The 26,908-nt window shown below is 36.5% G+C and overlaps 3 protein-coding genes across 6 annotated transcripts; 1 reads left to right on the forward strand and 2 right to left on the reverse strand.

Moving 5' to 3' along the window:
• The first annotated feature begins 2,815 nt into the window (after nucleotides 1–2,815).
• LOC145899044 (endonuclease V-like) lies at nucleotides 2,816–4,992 on the forward strand. 3 transcript variants are annotated; one of them, XM_082987753.1, is made up of 6 exons: nucleotides 2,816–3,016; nucleotides 3,309–3,465; nucleotides 3,585–3,716; nucleotides 4,068–4,226; nucleotides 4,362–4,559; nucleotides 4,620–4,992. In XM_082987753.1, exons 1-6 carry the CDS (start codon nucleotides 2,973–2,975, stop codon nucleotides 4,665–4,667), a joined length of 738 nt encoding a protein of 245 aa, XP_082843879.1. In that variant the 5' UTR covers nucleotides 2,816–2,972; the 3' UTR covers nucleotides 4,668–4,992. The 3 variants fall into 3 exon arrangements, with proteins under 3 accessions (XP_082843879.1, XP_082843880.1, XP_082843881.1); XM_082987754.1 differs by having other exon boundaries at nucleotides 4,362–4,452; XM_082987755.1 differs by having other exon boundaries at nucleotides 4,068–4,221; nucleotides 4,480–4,559.
• An 11,016-nt stretch (nucleotides 4,993–16,008) lies between these two features.
• Nucleotides 16,009–20,433, reverse strand: LOC145898364 (uncharacterized). 2 transcript variants are annotated; one of them, XM_082986793.1, is made up of 11 exons: nucleotides 20,372–20,433; nucleotides 20,073–20,144; nucleotides 19,815–20,009; nucleotides 19,653–19,724; nucleotides 19,176–19,367; nucleotides 19,035–19,106; nucleotides 18,627–18,821; nucleotides 18,410–18,481; nucleotides 18,048–18,239; nucleotides 17,814–17,885; nucleotides 16,009–16,700 (listed from the first exon to the last, which is right to left on the reverse strand). In XM_082986793.1, exons 3-11 carry the CDS (start codon nucleotides 19,989–19,991, stop codon nucleotides 16,458–16,460), a joined length of 1,287 nt encoding a protein of 428 aa, XP_082842919.1. In that variant the 5' UTR covers nucleotides 19,992–20,009; nucleotides 20,073–20,144; nucleotides 20,372–20,433; the 3' UTR covers nucleotides 16,009–16,457. The 2 variants fall into 2 exon arrangements, with proteins under 2 accessions (XP_082842919.1, XP_082842918.1); XM_082986792.1 differs by having other exon boundaries at nucleotides 16,559–17,399.
• Nucleotides 20,434–20,639: 206 nt separating this feature from the next.
• On the reverse strand, nucleotides 20,640–24,247 carry LOC145898365 (atlastin-2-like). Its single transcript, XM_082986795.1, has 9 exons — nucleotides 24,050–24,247; nucleotides 23,128–23,202; nucleotides 22,463–22,713; nucleotides 22,262–22,393; nucleotides 21,763–21,918; nucleotides 21,644–21,706; nucleotides 21,054–21,288; nucleotides 20,804–20,988; nucleotides 20,640–20,711 (listed from the first exon to the last, which is right to left on the reverse strand). The coding sequence occupies exons 1-8, from the start codon at nucleotides 24,177–24,179 to the stop codon at nucleotides 20,909–20,911; spliced, it is 1,122 nt and encodes a 373-aa protein (XP_082842921.1). The 5' UTR covers nucleotides 24,180–24,247; the 3' UTR covers nucleotides 20,640–20,711; nucleotides 20,804–20,908.
• Nucleotides 24,248–26,908: the final 2,661 nt, after the last annotated feature.

A 26,908-nucleotide genomic window follows, 5' to 3' on the forward strand; every position in this document is an offset into this window, starting at 1 on the left:
CAGCAAGGGTTGGAATTTCGATATTTGAGTCATTGAAAGTGGGTTTTTGTTCATTTGTCCTGAAGAAGAGTTTAAAGTTTATACACGTTTATTTGTCTCCGAGATTTGTCTCTCACCAAATGAATTCAACTTGCATTCCATATCCAGTATTGTCATATCTGTTGAATTTACAACATCATGGTCGGTTTGACAATCTTCACAGTGCGCTTTTAGCGATTTCCATCCGTTTGTGGATTGACAACTTTTGTGACTAGCGGGAGTGTTGGAAGGAAAATCAAGGTTTTGACGTGGCAGGATGGAAGTTTCCTTTAAAATTAAAAGTGGATATTGCATAAGTTGACATATCGAATGAGCCTAGCAAACACAAAGATAAGTAAAGCTTAAATGTGGCAAAAGTTGGCAGTATTTTTACATACATATTCATTTATACTTTACCATGTTTGTGACTGAAACGGAGTGAGGTAAATCCTTGCTGTTCACCGAAAAACATCCTTCTGTTGACAAGTCAAAGGTCTCGTGGGATTTCTCTGCATTGCGAGATCCCACGCAATTTTCCTTGCTTTGATTATCGCCTGCTGCATGTTCTTCCTTCTCTTCATGCAAGTTGTTATCAATTCTATCGGCGATTTCAATGGCGGGGCCCGGATTAGACTCTGTTTGTGTAGATTGGTGTACACAGTATTGGTTGCGATTATTCAGTAAAATCTGCACACGCCCCAGGAGTTCCGTGACTTCACAAAATTTCTCCATCACCGCCAACGAGTCTAACAGCAAGGGTTGGAACTTCGAAGTTTGTAAATACGGAAATGGATTGTTGTGAATTTCCTGGGACATTGCTTGTCCTGAAAAAGAGTCAAAAGTTTATACACTTTTTTTTGTCTCCGATTGCTGCCATATTCTCTCACCAAATATGGTTGATGAATTCCACATGCATTCCATATCTCGTATTGGAATATCTGATGAATTTACTGGAGCTGCATTTTCAAGTTGAGTTGCCAACGAGAATTTCCAGATATTTCTGTAAAGGCAATTATTCTATTAGCCGTTTAACATCATATGCGAATGTACAGTTTAAAACTATTCAAGATCAACACTCATCTAAAATGAATGTAGTTGTTGGTGCAAAAAAGCACTCTAGGTTTTTGTTGTTTTAAAATTTAAAGATTTGCTATGGTTTTGCACAGGTCGCTTAACTTATAAGGTTATACTAAGAAACACAGAAGTATCACCATGTCTTTGCATAGCAAGAAAGGATCGCCCCACTGCGCGGGCCGTTTCTATTTGGCGATCTCATCTCTCGTACTTTGATCATAGAATTCACAGGGTTTGCAAATGAAGGGACTGCGCAGTGGGGCGATCATGTCTTGTTATGCGAATACATGAAGATCCCCTATATATGTGAAGGTCGCCTGGCAAGTTGTGCGTTTGCGCACCGGTGTACCTATTGGCCACAATATACCTAACGCGTAAAACCACTGAGCGCCTGTGGCTCAGTTGGTAGAGTGTTGGGCCTGGTTAGCCCATGGTCGTGAGTTCAAACCTCACCGAGAGCTTGATTTTACAGATCTCGCTCCAAATTGTCGGGAAAAATCCAGCTTGGCTGGTATGCCTTAACTGCGAAGTCTGTGAACCTTATACTACAAAAGTAATCATTTTTCGTACCGGTGCTTATTTATGGGTGCTAGGTTCTGTACATCTTTGCCCGTGGGAAAAACACGCAACGAAATATGTAAGTTGGCTGTAGCAAGGTTTGTCAAACGTATAACGGGCTCAGTTGTGCGTGAAACGATCACCAATTTATGAATTCTTTGTGTGAAATTGTAAATATGAGAACATAAAATGGCTCTTGTATGCAACCATGGCAAGGGTTGGATAATAAACTGAAGGTGTGCTTATCGAAAGTTCAACACAGATATGTAATTTGTGAACAGACCCATACTTCGCAATAAAGACGATTGCGTCGGCTACATGTATCCAAGTGACGCTGAAACTGAACTATCGGTATGGAAAAGTGAATAATTAAACCCTCACTACTAAGCTTATAATAGTTACCAGCTCACCTTTTCACAAAGAAGAAGATCTGTTTGCCCAAGATCAATATGATCATTCCCAACATCAAAATAACTAGATAGATAGCCAAATTACTTCTCATGAGGTCAAGAACGAGGTGAAGAGTCGCTCCAATGCCGTGTTCGTCGGGTTGGACAAAAACGCCAGTGTACTGAGCGACACACTGCCACAAGTTGGAAAATTGACGGCAGTCAAGGACTTTTTCTTCAGGTTTTGTGAAGCCGAACAATTCCTTGAGGTATTTGATACCTTCAAATGGAACAAGGTTCCCAATTGCAGAAACTAACTTCTTATAAGCGAACATCATTTTAATTTTATGATAAACTGTTACCACTAAATTGCTAAGATGTAGTCAACATATATGTAGCTGCTGCCAAGAGATATTTTCGGCCAATGTGACGTCATAAAGTTCGTTTCATGACGCTACTTCTACGTGTGTACTGTGTAGTTCAGTACGATTTTGCCAGCATGCTTTGTTTACCGTATTCAATTTGTTTACGCACTGGAATGAGTATATTTGTTAGCAATAGATGTTTTTGTCCCGTTAGCACCCTTTTGTAAAATGTTTTTGGTGTTTTTTCAGGCTGACTGGTGTGGGATTTATTTTCTAATTATAAAAACCTAAACCAGTTAGCTACATCTTATGCGAGCATGAAACCATACGCTGTTGCTTCACCTTGTTTGGTTTTGTATCACTATATATTTTAATATTGTTATGTTACAAAACACGCACTTTTCCAAATGGCCTTGTATCATTGGGGAAGCCCCATCCCAAAGTTCCAAAAACCTAAAGCACCTTATGTTTGTGAATAGTCCAGAATAAATAGATACGAAAACAGCACTTAAAAATAGAAATTCAAAGATTTTATTCATCTGCTACTAGTTTGGTAGCCATAACTGAAATGGCGAAAGTATTGTCAGAAACCATGCTTCTAGATTGGGCCAAGTAAGTGTGTTCATCTTTAGTATGCTTAATTAATTACGAAGCATTTTTAGATGAATGCTAATACAATTGTGCAGTAAATATGTTTTTGTGTAAAATTGTCAGAAATTATGTTGTTTCTTATGTGAACATTTTGATAATCTACACATTATCTGCGCATTCATCGAAAGAAATCATCCTTACTAATTACAAACTTTCCAATCCACCCTGCAGACAATGAAGAGTATCCGTAATGAAAAGCAAGAACTTGTTTTCATTGGGCTAAAACAAAACATAAAGACTTCCATATTTACAGGAAGCAGAACAACCTTCGCCAACAACTTAGCAATACTGATGATGAATTATTATGTAACATTACTCGCGTGGGTGGGCTTGACATATCAGTACCAAAGAATGGGGATTCAAACATTGCATGTGTTACACTCGTCGTACTTGATTTTGCGTCACTTAAGGTGAAATTAAGCGACACTTTTTACTTTATGATAATTCATATTGATGAACTTTTGTGATGTTTGGAAGTACATCTTTTGTGTTTGAGCTCAATTAACATTATTAACAAATCAAATAACAGGTTTTGTATGAAGACAGTCAACTAGAAGAGTTAACTATCCCGTACAAACCTGGGTTTCTTGGCTTCCGAGAAGTGCCACTGTTCAAAAAAAGAGTGGAACAGCTTAAAATGAAGCCCAGTATTATGCCCCAGGTAATGATTCCTCAAAGGAAAATATGTTTGTGTTTTGCAGTCTAGCTAGATTTCAATGCACAACTTGCCAGGTAAACCTTCGCATGTATGTAGGGGATCTCCACCACTATAATCAAATAATGCAATAACGTTTCATGCAATTGCATGATTGACTGGGTCGCCCCACTGTGCAGGCGATCATAGCCATTGTTTCAAGATCGTTAGATTTACAGGATTCGCTGTAGCTCAGAGCGATGGGCAGATTTGTCAGGAACACGTGGCTGATCAAGCTAGGCTGCAATGCCTGGGTGTTGCTGGGACCGGACTTTCATTTATTTTAAAATTGAGCACTTTTCACTCTTTTTCACGAAGGTATTCCTTGTTGATGGTAATGGTCAGTTTCATGTAAGACGTTGTGGTTCTGCCTCTCATCTTGGTGTTGAATGTGACATTCCAACGATTGGAGTTGCAAAAAATTTGCAGTGCCTTCATGACGAGGGAGTGAATCGTGATGAAGAACACAAAAGTAAGGTGTGATCTGTTTGTTGCTGCAGTGTACTTTTACTTTATGAACTACATCATGCTGTAAATGATAACATCGTAACATATGGCCACTTTACTAATGATTCAGAAAAATTTTTCGTTACAGTTGCGGTATTTTTTTAGATTGAAGGACTGCTTGATAAAGGTCACCAATTTCCTATAACCACCAATGGTGGTGAAACAATTGCTGTGGCTTTGAGAACATCCATAAATGGTAAAAACCCAGTGTATGTTTCAGCAGGCAACAAATGCTCACTTGAAACTGCAGTTAAAATTGTGCTTAAGTGCTCTATGTTTCGAATACCTGAACCTATCCGACAGGTACAATGATTTTGATGTGAGTCAAAACTGATTTTTTAATTCTTGTTGTATTTTTTGCAGGCAGACATGAGGTCACGGGAGATACTTCGAAAAAACTTTTATGAATAAAAAAAAGGTTTAAACTTTTTTACTACCAAGCTTTTCTTTTACAATGACAACCTTTTTTATGAGTTTTTCAGATTTTCGATATGCTTTATAAGTTTTTTTGGAATATGTTTTGTTTTATTGGTCTTTGAAAGTTCACTACTCTGTTGTGTGATGCCAGTTTGTTTCAATGTAAACATGTTTTTTACTCATTACCATGTAAGGAGAATGATAACATCTAAATCATTGTTATGTGCAATATGGATAGACTGAAGTTGTGCTTTGTTTTTATTTTGAAAAACGTTTTTAAACTTTGCAACATGTCAGGTATTCATATGAACTGTTATTTGATCGAAACGTTCTTTTTATTTTTTACAATATTTTTCAATGTATTTTTTGCTTATCTAATAAAAAAAATCTTCTGAAAGTGTAGTTTCTCCCATTCCAACAAGGTTACATTTATAGAGAATAAATCTCGAGCGGGCACAAATACTTTTATGATAAAGTACAGTTGACAATTGTAAAAAGATTAAATCTTAGCCTTTTTTTGTTACTCAAGTGACACATGTCAAAATTTACGTCCTCTGCGTATCGGAGGCGGGTAAATCCATTAATGCTATTGTAATAATTGCTAATTTGTGCAATAATCTGTATAAGTCTTATGACACTAAATTGCATTTAAAGTGCCAAGACCAGAAAAGTTCAGTTCAGATTTTATGTTATACGGCAGCGAGCAACAAATTCGTTTATTGGGCCTTTTAGTAGTCCGCTAGGTGGGCTGGGTGCACTAGGTTCCTTTTAATACTGCACGTGCTCTAGGTCTAGCCTACTAATACTACAGGTCTGTTGGGTACCTTCCAAAAGTGTAGGTCCCACTTTCTAATGCTATAATTGGTACACTTAACGCGTGCTCTGTTTTGAGTACTTTAGTATTATAAGAATTGACCTAGCCGACCTGCAGTATAGGAAGGTACCGGTATATGGGGCATAGAGCCGCTGTGGTGACTATAGAAGGTCAACATATTTTGTGTGCACATAGGGGAGACCGGGGATACGTCGGACACGGGGATACCTCGGACCAGGTGTTTTACGTCAAAATTAGGTATTGTTAAGACACTTTTACAAAAGCTTTATGTCTCCATCAAACGTTAACAGGAACTTTGGAATTAAATCATGTCTGCTTAAAAAGTTATAATCGAAAAAGTCAATTTATCAGTGAAACCAAGTTTTTCAATTTGTATGTGGAAGGTTATATATCTGTCACAGTTAATCAAAATGCAGTAATTTTGGGTTGATTGCATAATCAAATATGTATTCTTGGATAGGCCAATGATGATTTTGTGTAACCTTTAAAAATATGGCCATAGTTTAAGAATTTCTATGTCGTCACGTGGTCGGGGATACGGACATCATGGCAAAAAATCGCGAGAAGGCAACAATTTTTGAGTTTTATGAAAAATTATCGGTCATAGTAGAGAATAAACAGAGGCTGGATGAAATAATTGAATTTTGGCAGTAAGAAAAAGTCCCAAGCAATTAAAATAAATGATGTTAAGACGCATAGACGAAATTCTTTGTTTATGATAGTTAAATTATTCCTTTTGATTGGGTAACACTAAACGAAAATTGTGCATCGGTAAGTTTACAAAACTTGAACTTCTCAAGAGTTTTGTTACAAATTAGAAATTAGAAATTAAAATATCAATTACAAATAGCCTAATCACAAAAATCGTTATTTGTAAATCCACGAAGAAATCCGCCCATAGCGCCAATTCCCGCTCCAATAGGTCCCCAAGAAAAAAGTCCTCGCACAGCACCAGCGGTAGTGCTTAACACCACACCACCTATACGACGTACCCATATCCACCTATTTTTACCGTTGTTTTCTTGTACGGTTTTGTAGAGATTGTCCAGTTCCTGCAAGCAAGTTTCTTGAAATTCTCTCCAAAAAGGAAATTCATTTGCTTCTGCATGTTGAGCAAAATCATTCTTGAGTTGTGTCTTCAACTCCTCGTGCGCCTTCTCGAGGCCTTTTGGGTCAATGTACTTGGAATCACACAACTGCCAAATGGAAATGTGAAGAGCAGTAAATCATCCCATGCCCGAAAATACTAACATTTCAATATTTTAGATATGTTAAGAATGACAAAGTCGTAAAAAATTCCTGCCTGGTATCATCTACGTAAATGATCACTCAAACACAAAAGTGTTTTGTTTTGCACTGCATAGTACATGCTGTAATTGTAATAACGTTTGAAAAACAGTTTGCAATCCGAATCATACATCAGCAGATGTCGAAAATTAGAAACTTCTTTACATAGGAAAAAAATTGCAAGTAGAAATAATATGCAGCGCTTTCCTAAAACACAATACAATTACAAAATGTGTACAATAATTTAACAATTGGTGTTCTTTGCACCAAGCTTTGTACATGTAAAGGAAATATATCTGTGGGTCAAAAACTAATCCATGTCGAATGCAAATTTTTTCTACGTAGCGAATACGTGTAAACAGATGCAAAATCACTTAAAAATAAAAAAAACATGCAATAAAAACAATTAGTTGTGGGTTCGCCTGTAGTTGCATGTGGGCACCTCGTATAGAACCGAAAAGTTTTTGAGTACAGTGTAACAAATAAATTGAAAAAATATTAAAATAAAAATTTTAATACAGACTTAAGCCCGTCCTTTACTTTCACAACAATTCCTTTCTTTGTCTCGTTGTTTTTCTTTATTGTTTCAAACATTTCTTCCATTTCCCTTTCATACGTTTGTGTTCGTTGGAATGAAATATCTTCACCGAACGATCGAAAACGGATGTTTCGTAGTAATTCCGATTTACATTGCTCGTGCGCACGATCCAAATCTTTTGGGTTTACATAACCACGGTCGCAATACTAAAGTAAGTTTATGTATATGAACAGTGTGTAATAGGCAGCAAAAGTAGTTTTACCGATAACAACACTGCATGTTTAGCGGTTAAACAAGATTTGACCACGGACGCAAATACGCTGAAAGTAGATATTTACAGCACTCTATGTATTAAACTTTGCTGGAACAATGATAAACGTTTACTTATAGCAACAATGTGTATATGGTGCGCGGTACATTATTCAAGTTTTTGGTGTAAGGATGTGGAAAGCTGGGGGAAGGGGTACGATTTAGATGAGCAAAAGATACATGCCACGAAATTAAATTATTTATCTCTAAAGGCGTAAAACTATTTTGTCACGCTTTCCACGCATGCATGAAACTGAAATAAAATTGACCAACTTATTTTCACACATTAAAGTGTAAAGGAGTCTACGACAATGATAAAATGTAACTTTGATAATTCTATGATCACATTACAAGTTTTATCTGAAACAAAACCTAATATTTGTGGCCAAAATTACTTACATACAGTTAGACCTTTTATGTATGTACTCATTTTGTATGTTATTTGCTAGCTGGCCCGCACAAGACTTATCGCAGAACAGCCGATTGTGCGATAAGAATTGCCGGAGATATTCGGTGGAAATTATTTGCTCCTATGCCGATGCTACTCAATCTGTGGTATACGTTCGAGTATCGGTAAAAGGTGGGCGATTAGATTGCTGGTACAGCCACTATTTCTTTTACAAAATGTATGAAGTTTAACGGACCGTAAATTATGCGTGATAAAATATAATAAAAAAACTACGCAAGGAAAAGTTCGTTATTAAGTCTTACGTTGGTCATCTGCTTCATGTAGCTTTCTTTAATTTCCTGCAGAAGTTTTTCCGCTGTTTGTTGCATTTGCATCTGTGGCAGATATATGCAAGTTTGAAGGTGGAATATTTCTCAGATACTTTTAATCATAAAATGCAATGGTTTGAAAGCAAAAAAATATTGTGTTTTAATAAGAATATACACAATAAATTATTCACCTAAAAATCCATTAAATTTGGCATTTTTTACTTAGACTGTTTAACTTTTCATTGCTGCTAACCTTAAGCTCTTCATTTGTTTCGCAGACCAACTTGTAATGATCAATGATGTCACTTTTCAGCTCCTTCAATATATTGTCACGATCTTGTTTCGGAATATCTCTGTTAGTTTCACTGAAGTCGTTTATTGCTTTTTCCATTTCATTGGTATGCAGATTACGTAGGAGAATTTCATCGACGTATCTCACTGATGCCTACAATTATTTTACTTCATTAACGGCTACGCAATCTTGAAAATTGATAAAGTCCAATCATATACTGTATTTCAACTTACTTTGTCAATTTCTCTGGAGTAATATTTGTATACTTCAATCTTTTTTCGATGTAATCGATTAACTGCATCTTTCTGGAAAAAAGTTATCATCAGTGCTTCAGAAGAAGTTTTTCAAAATTCGATTATAGTTGCATCTCGTCGAAACAGTTTGGCCCACATATTTCACTTTCTTATTTTTTGTATTTAAATTTTATGTTTTCACCGTCATCGGCTAGCGTGAAAAATCGTTCCAGCAATGCAAAAATTAAGGAACTAACTTGTTGAGTTTCATTTCGTCGTTTCAGACTTCCGTACTCTTTGTCCATAAACTCATCAAATTGTGACCGGCACTTTTGCACAAAGTCCATTTCTTTGTGATGTTCAAGGGATGATATGACAACCATGGCGATTGCCTTGCTCTCACGATGTGCTGCTTTTAGATTTTCTTCGTCTACAAAGCCTCGACCACAGACCTGAAAGTCGTAACCCAACGCATAGTTAAACAACGTTGAAGTATAATTCATGGAAAAATTGTTCCGTTGTATGAGAGAGAAGTTCTGAAATTGTTTCCAAATATTACTAATTAATTACCTCTTCCATTTCGGATTTGTACAAGTTTTTTGCCTCCCTTAAAGTTTCTAGAGTTTGGGTCTGTGCAAGTTTCTGAAATTTTAACATAAGTTGTAGATGTGGACAGTGTGTATCAAAGGGTGACCTGCTCTCAATACGCGATTGGCTATATAATTTACAAACGCATTAGATTTTCGCTAAGAAAGATTACTTCGTTCATCTCGTTGGCCTTTTTATAATTCATTTTCTCTGTTTCAATTTTTGAAACCAAGAAAGCTCGTTCTTCTTTGCTTTGCCGTGATGAGTTATCACAGCTAGAGTCAAAACTGTCCAAAGCATCAGTCTTGGCAATTTCATGGATTTTGATAAAGTTGTCTTTCCTCATCACCATATCGTTACATTTCTAAAAGAAATAAAGTAATAAACAAGGTAGGACTTGCTTAATAGCTGTAGAGGTATCTGGCCCTCGGTTAAGCATTGTTTATTTATCTGCGACAGCAAATTACTTTAGTTGGTTTATATAATGAATGAACGCAACACGCTTGTGATTTACGTCAGCAGATTTTATTGTAAAAAATCGATTTCGCTGATGTAAGTTACCATAAGCATCGTCAGTTTCAGCAAAAAATACGTAGTAGTAATAATGAAAGCAATAAAATACACACAAAACACCGCTGCAACTGGAAGTCTTTTATTCACGCTAACTCCTTAAGCTCAAACTTTGAACTACATTGTTTAGCGAGGTAAACAGAAAATTTAGTTAAACATTGTAATATCACTCACCACATCCATTAATTGAATATATTTTCGAATTGCAGCGAGGGATTCTTTTTCCAGATGACGCCTCAAGTCTTCCTGTGCATAATACAAAACATCGCATTACAAAATAATTTCCACAAAAACAGCATGTATTGGCACACAACAAAACTACTTTGCATATTGCACCTGACCTTTTTGTGATTATTGGTTTCCTGAAACCTCCTCAGTGCTTGGGCGATCAAATCATGAAGTTTTACACGATATTTTTCCACAATTTCTAGTGGAAGTTTGGCTGTTTTTTCTTTGTATAGTTGTAAAGCTTCTTGGCGGCAAGTTTGAGAAATCTCCTTCAATGTTTCTTCGTCCATGTGTTGACCACCACTGCACTAAAAAGCGATTCACAATTGGAAATTTATGCATCACATAACATAAATATCATCTGTAACTTACGTCATCAAGGCCCTTCACATATATATCTTCAGCTTCCGATGCAGCTTCTCGAGCTTTAAGTTTAGTTCGTTCCTAAAATGATATTTCATTACAACTGTCTGGCTAAGTATACAGATAAATATGATGCAACAAAAAAAATTAACATAGGGTAAAAATTCTATAAAAAAACATTTTGGCACGATTGTATTCATCTGTGTGTTACGAGGACAGGACTTGTATAAAAATTAAACCTTTTCAGCTTGATTGATTTGTTTAAATACAACAAACTCCTGTTCAATGAGGTCTTTTAAATCACTCCGATATTGCTGAATAAATTGATTGTCTCCAAACTTGGATTTTTGGTCAAATTTTCGCAACGCTGTTGACAGGCAAGTGCTGTGAGTTTCCATAAAGTCTCTTTCACTGATAAACTTGTTCTTGCATCTCTAAAATAAATGCAACATGGATCTTGTTGTACAGTAACATGAATACATTAACATCACAGCAATGTGTAGCCTAACAACATTATGTATAGTCTATAGACTATGGCCTTCACTACAGGCAACCTTTAGTTATACAAAATGTAACCAGCCATGCTACCTTGTTCATTTCATCCTTATATGTAGCTTTGCTCTCCTGTAGAGTTGTCATGATGGCGATTTTTGCCGTTGCCTTTGCAATAACAATTACGGTGGTATTGAATTTAACATTAAAATACAGTTATTATTCAGCTATGTAAATGTTTTAGGAACTAACCTGCATAATGGTGCCAACTTCAGGCATATCTCCACTGGCAAACACTTCAAAATATGTAAGAGTGTAATCAACAAGTTCTCTTCCGGTGACAATTTTGTTGTTGATTCGTTTCAACACAATTTGATCGGGAGAGAAGAGTGTACGCACCAAAATGTCGACAGATACTAAAAACTTTTCTCCGATGTCTTGAAGCGTATAATGAGTGATATATTAATGTTCATAATTTTTGCATAAAAATCGCACGCATACCCTTTAGACGAAGAAAGTTTTTTTGTTCTTCACTTCTAACAGCAACTTTCTCGCCAGGATAAGGCATCAGACAACACGAAACTCGTTCAAAAGATTCAAGCAGGTGTTTTCTAACTGACTCGGTGTCTTGGTGTTTAAGTTGTGTGTGCAGTACTTCTTTCAATACTTTTTCACCGCCATTGAAGTCATATGTGTAAAAAGGATCAGCCCAATCCCGAATAAGGAACATCAAATCCTTAACGTAGATCAATTTATACACGAAAAGGGCACCGTAAGAGTTTGTTGGTTGCCGAAGAGAGCTCAATGTTTATGGATACTTGATGATTGTTTCTATGTCTATACAAATCACATTGTTTGAGCAAATAGGGTTTCTCTAATTGGAAAAGCTTCTGCGCGTTTTAAATTGAATTAGACTTTTGTCAATGAAGGTACAATGCAACCAATCCGGATTGTTGTACAGGGACATAGACTAATTCGAATATAATGCCATAGTGAAATCGATTGGTTGTTGGCTGCCACTTAACTCGGCCATCAACAGCAAATTAATTGCATAACTAATGTAGATTCCTAAACCAAAATTGATTATTTCTTTTCGTCATTGTTGTGATTTCTATGTTTGACGCAACATTCATAACAAAGGCTGCGCAGTAGCTCTGCGCGTGCAGACCGCGTGGGTGGTTAGGTTTGCTTGTACTTGTGTTGCCAGTTTTTTTTTGTCATGTGCTTTAACCTGATTCTATTTCAATAAGGATCATATTTGAACAAGGCGTGGGTAGTGTTTACGTCTGATAGCTGTGTTTATCTCTGAAAACTGTGTGACATTTTGAAGTTTTGCCGGCATCTGATAGATCGGTCGCAAACGGTTTGGTGAGAGTACTAGAATGTTTGCAAACCGTATGTACAATTGTGTTTCTTTTTGTTTATAGAAACCGTTCCTGTTCCGTTGGTGTTGTGTTGGTCATTTTCGTTGTATTGAATACAAGTGTCTGTTGTGTTCTGCTGGCTTCGCCACTACCTAGGAGAACTGGGACGCGTTTTTAACACATTTGGGTTAAAGGCCAAAACTGCTGTGTAGCGTGTAACGCCGCCGATCCGTTGAAAAAGCACGTTACAGCTAATATTTTGGAAAATGGTAATAGTTGAATATCAAGATGTACCAACCTGAAACGGCTTTTCGTCACGTTTTTGCATTCTTTTGGCTGCTTTTCCATATTCAGTGAAAAGCTGCAAAATAAATGACATGTTGCGTCATCGATGGAAAAAATGAAAATAAACTAGAGACTGACCTGGAGATGCTGCAGTTTGTCTTCTTGCAACTGTTTAGACACGTTGTAAATTTGGACAGAGCTTATTAAAGTACTGAGTCCAAATATAACAGAGCAGTCTTTTACGTTACACGTTGGATCAAATGACCCTTGTGTGTCCATTAGAAACAGTGCCACCTTTAAATTATTAACAAACGGTAAATATTGAAAAAAATAGAAAACAACAGTAATTTTTGTTGCAAAATATTTTACAATCCTATATTAACAATCTAGTTACTTTTCCTTGTGGCGTTTCAATAAAAAACGGTTCGTCCCAAATCCATATTCCCTGAGTGTGTTTATTTGCTCCTCCCCGCCAAACGAATCCTTTGTTGAGTTCGTCCTGTTTCGCATCTATCCATTTATCAGTCTGTGATTAAGTGGAGTTGTGTAAGGTTTTATACGATCTGTGATACAATACATACCTTTCCTTTATTGCTCGCCCACAGAAATCGCAAGAAAAAATTTAACACGAAAGATTTTCCTTGTCGAAAAGCCCCGGCAACGGAATAAATTGCAACAGGTGTATTGACTACATCTCGATGTTCGAAGATTGTTTGGATTTCATGTTGGTTAATGCAATACCCTCTCCCCCCAATTTGTGGTGAAACAATTTGTACAGCTTTGTGGCGCTTGGGTTGTTGTGAAATGCCATCGAATCTATGCGAACCTTAATAAATGATTTAAAACGGACCAATTTAAAAGCAAGGCTCACAAACTTATTTGAAAGTACAAACCCAGCTTTCATTTAAACTGTGTGCTACCTGTAATATATCCGGTGTCAACATTTTTGAGGATGTCAATAATCAAACCCAAATTTGAGTTGCTAATGCCGATACCTGGTGTAGAAGAAAATGTTACAAACCATTCTGTTTCAATGCTTAAGTAGCCGAGACTAAATAGTTTATATTGCCTTCATAACACTTACTGGGGCATAATTAAGTCCTTTTATTTATGTGCTATAACACTTTTAATTATGTGTTAATGTGATTAAATTTTTACGTTGTACAAACAATAGTCAAAATGCTGTTTTTGAATGTTTGCTTAACAAATAAACAAAGAGATAAAATGCTCTACTTTTTCATTCAGTGCTGCTGGTGTGGGCTACTCGGTATAATGTGTGGACACAAATAAAAACAACACTGGCCAAGTATCGATAAACAAAACCCGCAAATGATATTTGTGATGCTCACAGGCACAGTTTTGAGAAATTATTTGTCAGCATCACTAATACAGTAAGTCACCATACCAACACTCTCGGCAGCCCGTCTTATATTCGGTTCTTTGAAGCCCATGTCCTTTAATGTGGTCAACGCTTCATGGCTTTCGCTGTAGGAATTGTTACTATCTTCGTCGGTGTCCCAGCGGTTGTTAGCCATCATTGACTTTCGATAGCAGGTTAACCACCACTGCCAAGAAAACTTGTTATAAATTTAAGTGGATCCGTAAACAACGTAAAGCTTGTTTCATAATCCTACTTAAACTCAAAGGCCGAGCTGCGAGCAATTTACAGTTTATCAAGTGTCCTTCCCTGTGCTGCAATGTAGTGCTACTTTGTAGACAACTGCGTCCGCCACTAAGATACCATGTCACCAACCAAAATGCTATTTATAATGTGATCGTTCTTTTTTTGAGAAATGAAAACCTTATTCCTGAGTCCACAGACAATAAAACTTTCCTGTGACGCTGTAAGTTTACTCACAACGTTATCGCGTGAAATATATATTGGTGTTGGTGCAATATTGTGCCCGACACCAAGGAAAAGGCAAGCAGAGGGGACACTTTGTTTGCTTTAAAGTTAAGTGGTATGTTTGACATCAAACATCCAATTATGTTTCGTTATGTTATTGTGTATGAATTGGACTATGTCCCTGTGCGACATACCACATTGGTCGCATTGTACCTCCATCGAAATGATTTCATACTTTATTTCTCATATGGCTTATTTAACGTTATATAACGCTCAGAGGTTACTCAAACATGAAAAATTATTTTTGCTAAAACAAATAGATCATTGCTGTTAAGAACACATCACTAAATTTTAGGCTTTTGTTATTGTAAGACTACCTTGTTTAAGTACAATACTTTATTAGCACTGAAATCTGCATTTAAATGTAGCCCTGTGTGTTCATTTTGTATTGACTATGTTTTGTAATAAATATACGTCCAGTGCATGTCCATCCTCATATTTGACGATCTGTGAAAAGACATGACCCACGCAATTGGCGACCTCATAAGTTTTATTTGCGAACACAAACTGCATGAGTAAGAATGAATAGCATAAAATATGGCACATTGAAACTTTCAGGAGCAAGTTTGCTGCAATGACGGCATAGATAAAAAAGGCAGGACTTTGACAAAGCAACACAATTATAGTTTCAAGGCTACAGTAATCATAAACAAGTATATTTCTATTGTGAAACTAAAGCAGAAACCACAGATATCAGTGCAAATTTGCAAGTACAGAAATAAACATTGAGAAAACAGGCAGTGAATGAAAACAATATGCACTGTAACAACCTTTTTATTTTTGACTTAAGTGCAGCAAACCATTGCATGTTTGGTAATAATAATGTCTAAAATCTATTTTTCACGTGATATAGGCTACGTCAAATTATTGCCTGATAAGGTTACGCTTGCTTATTCTAAATGAAAATTGTGTAAGTATAAATTTTTCAGATGAGTCATCTCAATCGAAAAGCGATTTAAAACTTGTCATTCACTTAATTTTGTTTGTAGGCCACGAAACATCCCGGCCAGAAATCCAATTCCCGCCCCTATAAAACCCCCCGAAAAAAATCCAGCCGCAGCACCAAGCGCAGCTTTTACCACTACACCACCTATACGACGTACCCATATCCACCTATTTTTACCGTTGTTTTTTTGTATGTTTTTGTAGAGATTGTCCAGTTCCTGCATGCAAATTTCTTGAAATTCTCTCCAAAACGGATATTCATTTGCATCTGCTTGCTGAGCAAAATTATTCTTGAGTTGTGTCTTCAACTGCTCGTGCGCCTTGTCAAGGTCATTGGGGTCAATGTACTTGGAATCACACAACTGCCAAATGTAAATGTGACGCAATAAATTCAGGTTACCCTTTTAGATGTAATTCGAGGTTATGTAAACAATTCCTGTCCTGGGAATCCTGTTTTCTAATACTGACACCAATTTATAACACAAAGGGTTTTGTCATGCTGCTATGCGGGTTTATTTACAAATGCTACGAATAATATAGTAATAATACACAGTACATTCCTAAATACAATAATCAACGTAATGTTTTCAAAATTATTAAGTTTGGTGATAAAAAAGAGAAAATGCTATAGCGAAGTGTCAGTTTTGTTCACATGAGTCAAAGTACGCCAGATTTCGAATATACACATTTAAGGGACAAGTTAGTAAAAGTTCTGATTCAACTATTTGCAAATCCAATATAATCAAACCTAGTTGTAGGATTGTCAATGATTTTACATTTTTGCAGAAGCACGAAGCGTGGAATGCAGTAGGAAAAGGGTTTAAAGATTCAGTTAAAAAAGACTTCGCACAATCTTCCACCCTTGTTTAACATAATCCCAAACTCCTTTCTTTGCCTCGTTGTTTTTCTTTATTGTTTCAAACATTTCTTCCATTTCCTTTGCATACGTTTGTGTTCGTTGGAATGAAATGTCTTCACCAAACGATTGGAAACGGATGTTTCGTAGTAATTCCAATTTACATTGCTCGTGCGCACGATCCAAATCTTCTGGGTTTACATAACCACGGTCGCACAACTAAAGCAATATTTGGTAAACAATATAAGTGTCATAGGTAGCAAAGTAGTTAAACGACAACAGTATTTTTGTCCTAAGGACGCAAATAACATACACCTATTCAATGTACACAAAGCTTTCCATGTAACATGTAAAAAAAATAACAAAGCAAATAAGAAGGCTTGCAAACGTTATTTCTACAGGGTGTGCGCTTATATTTTTTCATTCTTTAGGGGTTGATTTGGTGTAAGGTGGTGGAGGGCTTGGGGGAGGGGAAGGATTTGGACGAGGATCAACAGAACCTGAAGGTTGCATGCTAAGAAATGGAAATTTTTTGTCCCGAAAAGTTTCACAATCTTGCTTAAGTGAAGAACCATCTTTGTCGTCCTGAAAGCTGGTAAGTAATCTAGAAAGTCCTGAAATTCCGGCCACAATCCAACGTTTTGGGTGGCTTAGGTTGGTAAAAAATGTTGTTGCACCATAGAGAAGAGCCTCGCCTATTTTAGGCAGAACTTGTTTGTACCAAAGATTTTTGTTCTTTTCGTTCAAGAGGGAAATGGATTGAAATCTTTCATTTGCGTATTGCCGAAATTGGTCTGACATTCGATCGGCAACTTCTGGGGCAGGAATGTGTTCCCTAATCTTGCTCTGAATATCCCGACACAAGGAATCATTTTCTTTTTCCAGTGCCACTGGGTCAACGTACTGCCCATCACATAACTAAAGAAAACCACAAATCGACATTCACCGCACAGCGCTTGAAAATATCACTTGTTTGTTTTAAGCAACACGACTGTGTAGCATTTAAGAAAAAGGGTTTTGGAAGTAATGATCCTCATGTTAGATAAAATCGACATTGTAAAGGTTTTGGGCAACATGCCAAATCTGGCTATACTTGTGTTTGTGTATTATTGAACTAGGCTCCGTATTAGGTAATAAATTCAACCTGCAGTATTGCATTTCCCTAAATAATGCACATCGAACAAACAAAATCACAGATAAAAAAAACGCTACTATGTTGTTATTCACTAATTTAGAGCATAAAAAGTTGTGCATAGGAATCCGAAATCATATTAAAAAATACCTAGTGAAACAAACCTAACATTTGCACAAACAAAAACAAATCGGTCTCACGTTGGTCATGTGCTTCATGTAGCCCTCTTTAATTTCCTGCAGAACTTTTTCCGCTGTTTGTTGCATTTGCATCTGTGAAATAGCAACACGCTATGGTTCAATATGATTGCAAAAACTTCTTTTTTCACAAACTTTGAATTAAATGTCATTGTAGATTGTAAATACCAAGAAGGGGGCAGGTGTTTGTACTTCTAAAAATATTAATCATTCGTTTGACTTTTCATTGCTGCCAACCTTAAGCTCTTCATTTTTTTCGCAGATCAACTTGTAATGATCAATGATGTCACATTTTAGCTCTTTCAGTACATTGTCACGATCTTGTTTCGGAATATTTGTGTCAGTTTCACTGAAGTCGTTTATTGCTTTTTCCATTTCATTGCTATGCAACCTGTCTAGACGACTTTCATCCACGTATCTCGCTGTTGCCTGCAACAATTTAAAGTTTTTCGAAGCATTCGTTAACGAAAAAACAATAGTAATGGCACAAAAATTTCAAAATTAAGGAAAATGCTATTTAAGAACTTTCCACATGAAAAGTGTATTTAACATCAATGTTAAATAATTTTTAAATTAGAATTACTATCATTTCAACTCACTTTGTCAACTTCTTTGGTGTAATTTTTGTATACTTCAATCTTTCTTTGATGTAACATATTCAAACAATCTATCTGCAAAACGAATCACATCACGAAACCACACCAAAAACCAGACATAACCAGATCACATTATCAACCGAGACTTCACTTAATTTTATGGTCATAATTTATGTCTGTACGCATGGATGAAATCGATTCAAACAAAAAACAAACTAACTTTACGGTTTTCGTTTTTCCTTTTTATCTTTTCGTACTCATTTTCCATAAATTCATCAAATTGAGATAGGCACTTTTGCACGAAGCCAATTTCTTTGTGATGTTTGAGCGATGAAATGATAACCATTGCACTTTGCTTGCTGTCAGCATGTGCTTCTCTCAGATTTTTGTCATCCACAAAGCCATGACCACACACCTGAAGAATTGTAAAATACTGTTTCTATCCACTTCAAGTAAAACATTAAAGCCTTATAACAACATAACGCAGAAATACGCAGCAGCTACATCGTCTAGTTGTAAAGTTTCCGTCATTTCAAAAAAAACGTTTCCGCAGGATTGCGCAAAGGTAAATATCCTACACCTGAAAGTAGCGACATCACACCACATAACATAACAAATAATTACATACCTCTTCCATAGCGGACTTATATATGCTTTTCGCTTCTTTCATTGCTTCTAGAGTTTGTGTCTGTGCAAATTTCTGAAATTTTGACGAAGTTATAAACACTCCACCAAACACAAAATTTTAGATATATCGGATAAAGATTACTTCGTTCATGTCGTTGGCTCTTCTGTAACTTGTTTTCTCTATTTCAATTCTCGAATCCAGGAGATCTCGTTCTTCTTTGCTCAGGCGTGATGACTTAACACTGTTGGAGTCAAAACCGTTCAAAGCATCAGTCTTGGCAATTTCATGGACTTCATCAAACTGGTCTTTCCTCATCACCACATCGTTACATTTCTAGGAGAATCAATACTTTTTTATTTAACTTTTTACTGTGCTGTTAACTTCGTATTCAATGAAAGATAATACGAGAAAAAGTGTTATTACCGCAACAGAGTAACAGTAATGAAGATCATTGTGATATTTATCACCAAATGAAGAGAAATAGACAGTTTGGTTTGGTTTAGTATTATGCGTACAGCATACGTATATCGCAAATTCAACACATGTCATTTGTTTAAAACAGCAGTATCAAAACCTCGTGATACAAACTTCAAGAAAAAACAGTGTAATATCACTCACAACATCCATTAATTGAATATATTTTCGAATTGCCACAAGGGATTCTTTTTCCAGATGACGCCTCAAATCTTCCTGCGCATAATACAAAACATCGCATTACAAAATAATTTCCACAAAAACAACATATATTGACAACAAAATACTTTGTATATTGTACCTGACCTTTTTGTGATTATTGGTTTCCTGGAACCTCCTCAGTGCTTGGGCGATCAAATCATGAAGTTTTACACGATATTTTTCCATTATTTCTAGTGGAAGTTTGGCTGTTTTTTCTTTGTATAATTGTAAAGCTTCTTGGCGGCAAGTTTGAGAAATCTCCTTCAATGTTTGTTCGTCCATGTGTTGACCACCGCTGCACTAAAAAGCGATTCACAATTGGACATTTTGTATCCAGACATATAAATATAATCTGTAACTTACATCATCAAGACCCTTCACTTAAATTTCCTCAGCTTCCGATGCAGCTTCTCGAGCCGTAAATTTACTTCGTTCCTAAAATGATAGTTGTTTTCTTGCTTTGTACAGAATAGACATTAAAAATTGTTAAATTTATACAAAAATGTATTTCTAAAGTTAAAATCTGTTGACTTTCGTGTCAATCAATCGTCAGTGTGATATTGAAATGGAATCAATCAATAATCATTTGATAGGCATTAGAAGATGTTACCTCGTAATAATGCAACGCAAATATTCATAAATTGTTACAACTTATTTCAAACCTTTTGAGTTTTATTGATTTGTTCAAATACAGCCAATTCCTGTTCAATGAGCTCTTTCAAATTACTTCGATATTGCTTAATAAAGTCATCGCCCCCAAATTTGGGTTTTTTGTCAAATATTTTTAACGCTTTTGTCCGGCAAGCAATATGAGTTTCCTTAAAGTCTCTTTCACCGATAAACTTGTCCTTACATCTCTAAAAGAAACACATGAAGAACTTTGTTGCACAGTAACATAAATCCATTAAAAATGACACCACATAGAACTACCTTGTTCATTTCATCCTTGTATGTAGCTTTGCACTCCTGAAGAGTAGTCAAGATGGCAGCTTTGGCCGTTGCCTTTGCAACACCACAAAAGTTAGTTTACTTATCAAAGAAATATAAATATTAAGGCTTATTTTTTAGCCTAATTCAAAGTTTTGAGAACTAACCTGCAAAATGGTGCCAACTTCAGGCATATCTCCACTGGCAAACACTTCAAAATATGCAAGAGTGTAATCAACAAGCTCTTTTCCGGTGACAGTTTTGTTGTTGATTCATTTCAACACAATTTTATTGGGAGAGAAGAGTGTACGAACCAAAATGTCAACTGCTCCCAAAAACTTTTCTCCGATGTCTTGAAGCGTATAATAAGTGACATATTAATGTTTATATATTTTGCATAAAAAAGCACACGCATACCCTTTAAGCGAAGAAAGTTTTTTTGTTCTTCACTTCTAACAGCAACTTTCTCGCCAGGATAAGGCATCAGACAACACGAAACTCGTTCAAAGGATTCGAGCAGATGTTTTCGAACAGATTCTGTATCTTTGTGTTCGAGTTGTGTGTGCAGTACATCTTGTAAGACTTTATTACCGCCATTAAAGTCATATGTATAAGAAGGATCTGCCCAATCTCGAATAAGGAACATCAAATCCTTAAATGCATTTCAATGTAGGCTACTTTGATATTAGAACAAAAAGCAGGATGTACCTACACGAAAATTCTAGTTGGTCAGATTGGTCTGAGTTAGCAATAGAAAAGACTCAAAAGGCAAATTCAATAAGTTATAAGTTGTTTAAAGTGTCTATAAATGACTATATAGACGAGTAACTATATTTCATTGGTGCCTGCGGACTTTTTATTGCCTGGTGGTCCGATGAAAACGCAGTGTCACCATTAGTTGTAAAATTTTACAATGTCCAAATAAAAGGCTACGTGGTGGCCGAAAAATCGAAAACTAATTGTTTCCAAATGGTATAAACTTGTTGAATGTAACAAGGTGTACCAACCTGAAACGGCTTTTCACTACGATTTGGATTTCTTTTGGCGATTTTTCCATATTCAGTAAAAAGCTGCAAAATAAATGACATGTTGCTTCTCCGATGAAGAAACAAAACTAGGGACTGACCTGGAGATGCTGCAAAATGTCTTCTTGCAACTGCTTGGACACGTTGTAAATTTGGACAGAACTTATCAGAGTACTGAGTCCAAATATAACAGAGCAGTCTTTTACGTTACACGTTGGGTCAAATGACCCTTGGGTGTCCATTAGAAACAGTGCCACCTTTAAATTAATAATAACAAAAATATTGAAACAGTTGTGCTTTAAAGAACATTTACTGATACATATATTCACACACTCGCTTGAAACACGATCAACCCGTTACTATGAAGAAAAATAAGTTTTTGGTCTATGTAGTGCGTGTATATAATTCTATTACTAAAAGAGGCATTGATCGCTAGGAAATCATCTACACATGTGGTTGTGATCCCCATACTCGAAACTAGAAGTCATCTGTTACATATAAATGCTATAGATAGACGAACCTGTAAGACAAAGCTAGACATCCTAGAAATATTATGTTTAATGCTTCAGGCGACTAATTAGACACAGTATAGATTTTTACTTTTCCATTCGGTGTTTCGATGAAAAACGGTTCGTCCCAAATCCATATTCCCTGAGTATGTTTATTTGCTCCTCCCCGCCAAACGAATCCTTTGTTGAGTTCATCCTGTTTCGCATCCAGCCATTTATTAGTCTGTGATTAAATGGTAAAAGTTGTATGAACTCTTCTATAATCGTTGTAACAAAAAAAAACAATACGTACCGCTCCTTTTTTGTTGGCCCACATAAATCGTAAAAAAAAGTTTAAAATGAAAGATTTTCCTTGTCGAAAAGCCCCGGCAACGGAATAAATTGCAACAGGTGTATTGACTACATCTCGATGTTCGAAGATGGTTTGGATTACATGTTGGTTAATGCAATACCCTCTCCCCCCAATTTGTGGTGAAACAATTTGTACAGCTTTGTGGGGCATGGATTGTTGTGGACCGCCATCGAATCTTGGCGAACCTGAACCTATGATAAAAAAAATGTCCAATTGAAAAAACGAGCCACAAAGTTTTGAAATATAGGGCAACAGAAAAGATAAACAAATACAAATTTACCAAACACATCTTACGACTCAACATTGCGATGTGGAATGAAATATGCATGGTGATACATACTGCTTGTTGCAGTGTCCTTTGCAATATTAATGTACGTTGTGTTTATCCCCAAAAGACAAACCTTTTATTTGTATGTAAACATAGAAGCATTGCGTAAGTCTTCACCAATACCTTAAATGTTTTTACTTGCGGAATTACCAAAATGGGGTTTTGTCATAAATGCTGACCCCAGAACCAACTTGATCCAAAGTGTCACGACTTCCTTAAACTTACGGGTAATGTTTCTGACGCAAACTCAATTCATTGTATTGTCTTCAACACCAACCTGGAATGTATCCGATGTCACTATTACTCAGCACTTCAATGAGTTTATGTAAAGTTGAGTTGTTGATATCAACACCTGGTATGAAATCTAATATTAAAAACGGAAATATTGAATAATAACGATACTGCAACCATATTACTATTGCCTTTACAACACATTATTGCTGTACACGCAGTAGCATATTCAATTGTTGTCGTAAACAAACAACGAAGTATAGCAGTAAAACCATCAGCATGGCGCATTCGCAGTAATGTTTTTTAGACTATATAATATTTAATTTATCTGAGCAAAGTTTGTTTGCTGGTACATGATGTGTGTTATGACATCCCACAACAAACATTTGTGTCATCAACTATCATGCGAATCATCAGTTGTTTCGCTTATCTGCAGACATCCTCAATATCGCTAAAGTCATACAACAATGCAATATAAAATAAACATGCATAAAAACTCTGACAATCAGGTTTCACATTGTGAAATGTCCTGTGGACTTTGACAAGCGTTTACATTGGGTCTGAGGTCACAATGCTATCTTATTTTTGGTGCTTTATTCTTCGACAGTTTCTGCTTTGCCTAGACGATTAGAGTTACGCTACACAAGTTTTAGCAAATAATTCCTTGCTAAACCGTTTTCAGCCAGCCTTTACTCGCAGCATTGTAACGTCAGACCCAAGATAAAAAGAAACAAAGGGATGAAAAGCGGTTGCTTTTCTGTTTGATTAGGAGGTGTTTATACCAGGCTTGATGCGTGGCACAAATAAAACGATTTGTGACGTACTGCTGTTAAATAAAAGTTGTTATCAAATGACAATGCCTTTTGTATTTTGGCGCAATTTGCGCGAGTGCACAAGGATGCAATTTTTCAGCAGGAGCAAAGAGTTATCTTAATCAATAGCATATCGCAAAACGTTAACTATTATACCAAGGTTCTTAGCAACTTGTCTTATCTTCGGTTCTTTGAAGCCCATCTCCTCTAATTTGGTCATAGCTTCATTGCGGTCGCTGTAGGAATTGTCACTATCGTCGTCGGCGTCCCATTGATTGTTGGCCATTATTGACTTTCAGCAGGAGAATAAGCGCACTTTCTTAATATATCTTATTTGAAGACAAAACTAAAACAAACGCTGTTGACATGCCCAATGACAGCATAAAACAAAAGTTTAAGTGAAATCAGTAGCCTCAAATATATGTAACAGTTGTGTTGTGACTTTTCTCTGCCCAAAGCCTATTCTGCGTTTATGAATGTTCTTTCAAACACGAAAGTTACTGCCTCATAAATATCCTCCACTGTGATGCGATTGTCTTCAACTGTGGTTAACTGTACCATTAAAATGTCAATTTCCGCAGCACTAGAACCAATGCCACCTATGCTGTGTTTGGCAACTATAGTTCCTCTTTCTGGAGAACATTTAGAAACCACTTGACTGTGTATATTTTCCCCGCGCATATTAGACCATAAAGTCCCCCACAAAACTGGAAACGTATTTGCTCAACGTCGACAATTACTAAAAACTAAACCCACACCATTTTTTGGTGTCCCTGGTAAACTGCGGCGCCCTTTCTAAATGTGCTTGACAAGATAAACACATTGCACACAAGTGTTTTATCGAATAAAATGTTATACGCCAGTATTTTCGTTTTCTTAAATCCCCAAAATAGAATCTTGCAACTTTTCTTGCGATGTAAGCACAAATAAAAAGGCTTGTAACATACTGATATACAAACACAAGTGTCTTTGGAAGCAGTTTAAAGTAATCTTTATTTAATAGCTTATCGCCAAAGAAACATTTGTGGCGCGTCTCTTTCTTTGTTTGAGTTCTATTAGTCACCAGATTTATTACTATCTTTGGCGTCGTCCGCGTAAATAGCCTCCACTAAACTGCGATGAACTTTGACTGTAGTCAACTGCGCAATTAGAAGGCAAATGTCCTTGAGCACCAAAACGTCTGCTACCTAAGCTGTGTCTGGGAACTAATTCCTCTTTCTGGAGAACATAAAAGAAATCCGCTTCACTGAGTTTGTTTGCCCCGCCTAATTACACGATAACGGCGTCGACATGAAGAAAAGCTTTGAAATCAGATATTTGACAAAGCTACAAAAAACAATGACAGATTCAAACACAACGTTTTTGCATTGATTCGTTTGTAATCCAGGTTGTTTCTCTGTCCTTATCAGACGTTTGAAAAAAAAATTACCCATACAATATATTTAATCACTTTAATCTATTGTAGTATACATCATAAAGCCATATAACTCGTAAAAACACAAACTTGATAAGCGTATGACATTAAAAATGAAACACAATAAAAGGTACAAATTTGACGCAATGTCGACATGACATTAAAATATAAATTAGTAAAAAAAGAAATTTGACAGAGCAACACGACTGCCAAAATTTCATTGAAAATCCTGAAGTGCTGAGAGCTCGAAAAGAAGCTGCCAGACAACGGAAGCAAGAGGAATTGAAAAGAAGAAATACGAGGAAAAAATCATCACCAAGAAAGGCAGAATCAACGTCCACAGACCGAAGGAGAAACCAAGGAAACGGCAAAAGGTGGTCAAGAGGATAGCAGAAAAAAGGAAGTTAACAAATCACAACAGGAAAAATATGGCTACGCGTAAAGCAACGCAGGGATTTGAAGAATTTATTTGTTTTAGATGTTTATGCGTGTATCTGCCTGATCGTAAAAAAATGCTGCAAAAATAAGGATTGGGGAAGTTGTTATTTTTTCCTAATTTAACTTTTTACCGCTCCGGGATTCGAATCTCAGTTTCCTGCGCACGAATTACGATTGGGTGTCCAATATTTTGGAAAAAACGCCGCCTGTCATAATTGTGGTTTGTGGCAATGTTGTTGGCATATTTTTAGTTTGTGTCAACTGTATGTCATTGAATTGTAACAATCAGCTTTAACTTTTTTGATCCAATCTTTTCATTTTTAAGCACTCTGTACAACAAGATGCTAATAATGAGAAGTCCTGTAAACTGAAAAGTACATTTATTATTATTGCGAAACAGAACAAGGCGAGTAAAATTGCACAAAGATAAGCAACGCTACACAGCACATGTTTTTGTCCTCATCACACGGAGTGATTTTATGCTTATCAGGTAAATGTAGTTTCACGCAAGTTGTTGTCTGCGCCGAAACTTCAACGAGTGTTTTTTGTGAGGAAAGTTTTGACTGTGCAAGGATTTGATAATTATCATCATAAACGTGTGGAGAATAGCCATAATGTTACGTCGCTGGCGACGACTGTGCTAATACTAAGGCAGTCACAGTTTGGTGTTTCATAAGCTGTTCACACGCTCCGCTGGCTATGTCATTTCGTTTCTATCGTTCGCTTCGCAAGGCTTGTGCCTGGCCCTCTATTCTATTGGTTATCACGTCAACTACTATTAGATTCTGTTCGTTGCAATGTTTAATTCTATTCCATTCGCTTGATAAGTTCACTGCTGACTGGAAGAGACTGAAGTTTAAACGTTGCCTGCCTCAGTCCAGATTAAGGACCGGGGTAAGGCATAATTTAAAATAAGTCAATAATTTGTTCATCAAATTATGCCTCACTCCGATCGTAAATGTGGACTAAGGCAGGAAACGTTTAAACTTCAGTCTCTTCCAGTCAGCAGTGAACGTGTTAAGCGAATGGAATAGAATTAGACGCGGCAAGGAATACAATCGAAATATAGTTGACGTGATAACCAGTAGAATAAAATGCCAATCACAAGCCCTGCAAAGCGAACGATAGAAAGAAAATGGTATAGCCAGCGGAGCGTGTAAACA

Source organism: Ascidia mentula, chromosome 4, assembly GCF_947561715.1.
Source record: "Ascidia mentula chromosome 4, kaAscMent1.1, whole genome shotgun sequence".
Taxonomy (NCBI): Eukaryota; Metazoa; Chordata; class Ascidiacea; order Phlebobranchia; family Ascidiidae; genus Ascidia; species Ascidia mentula.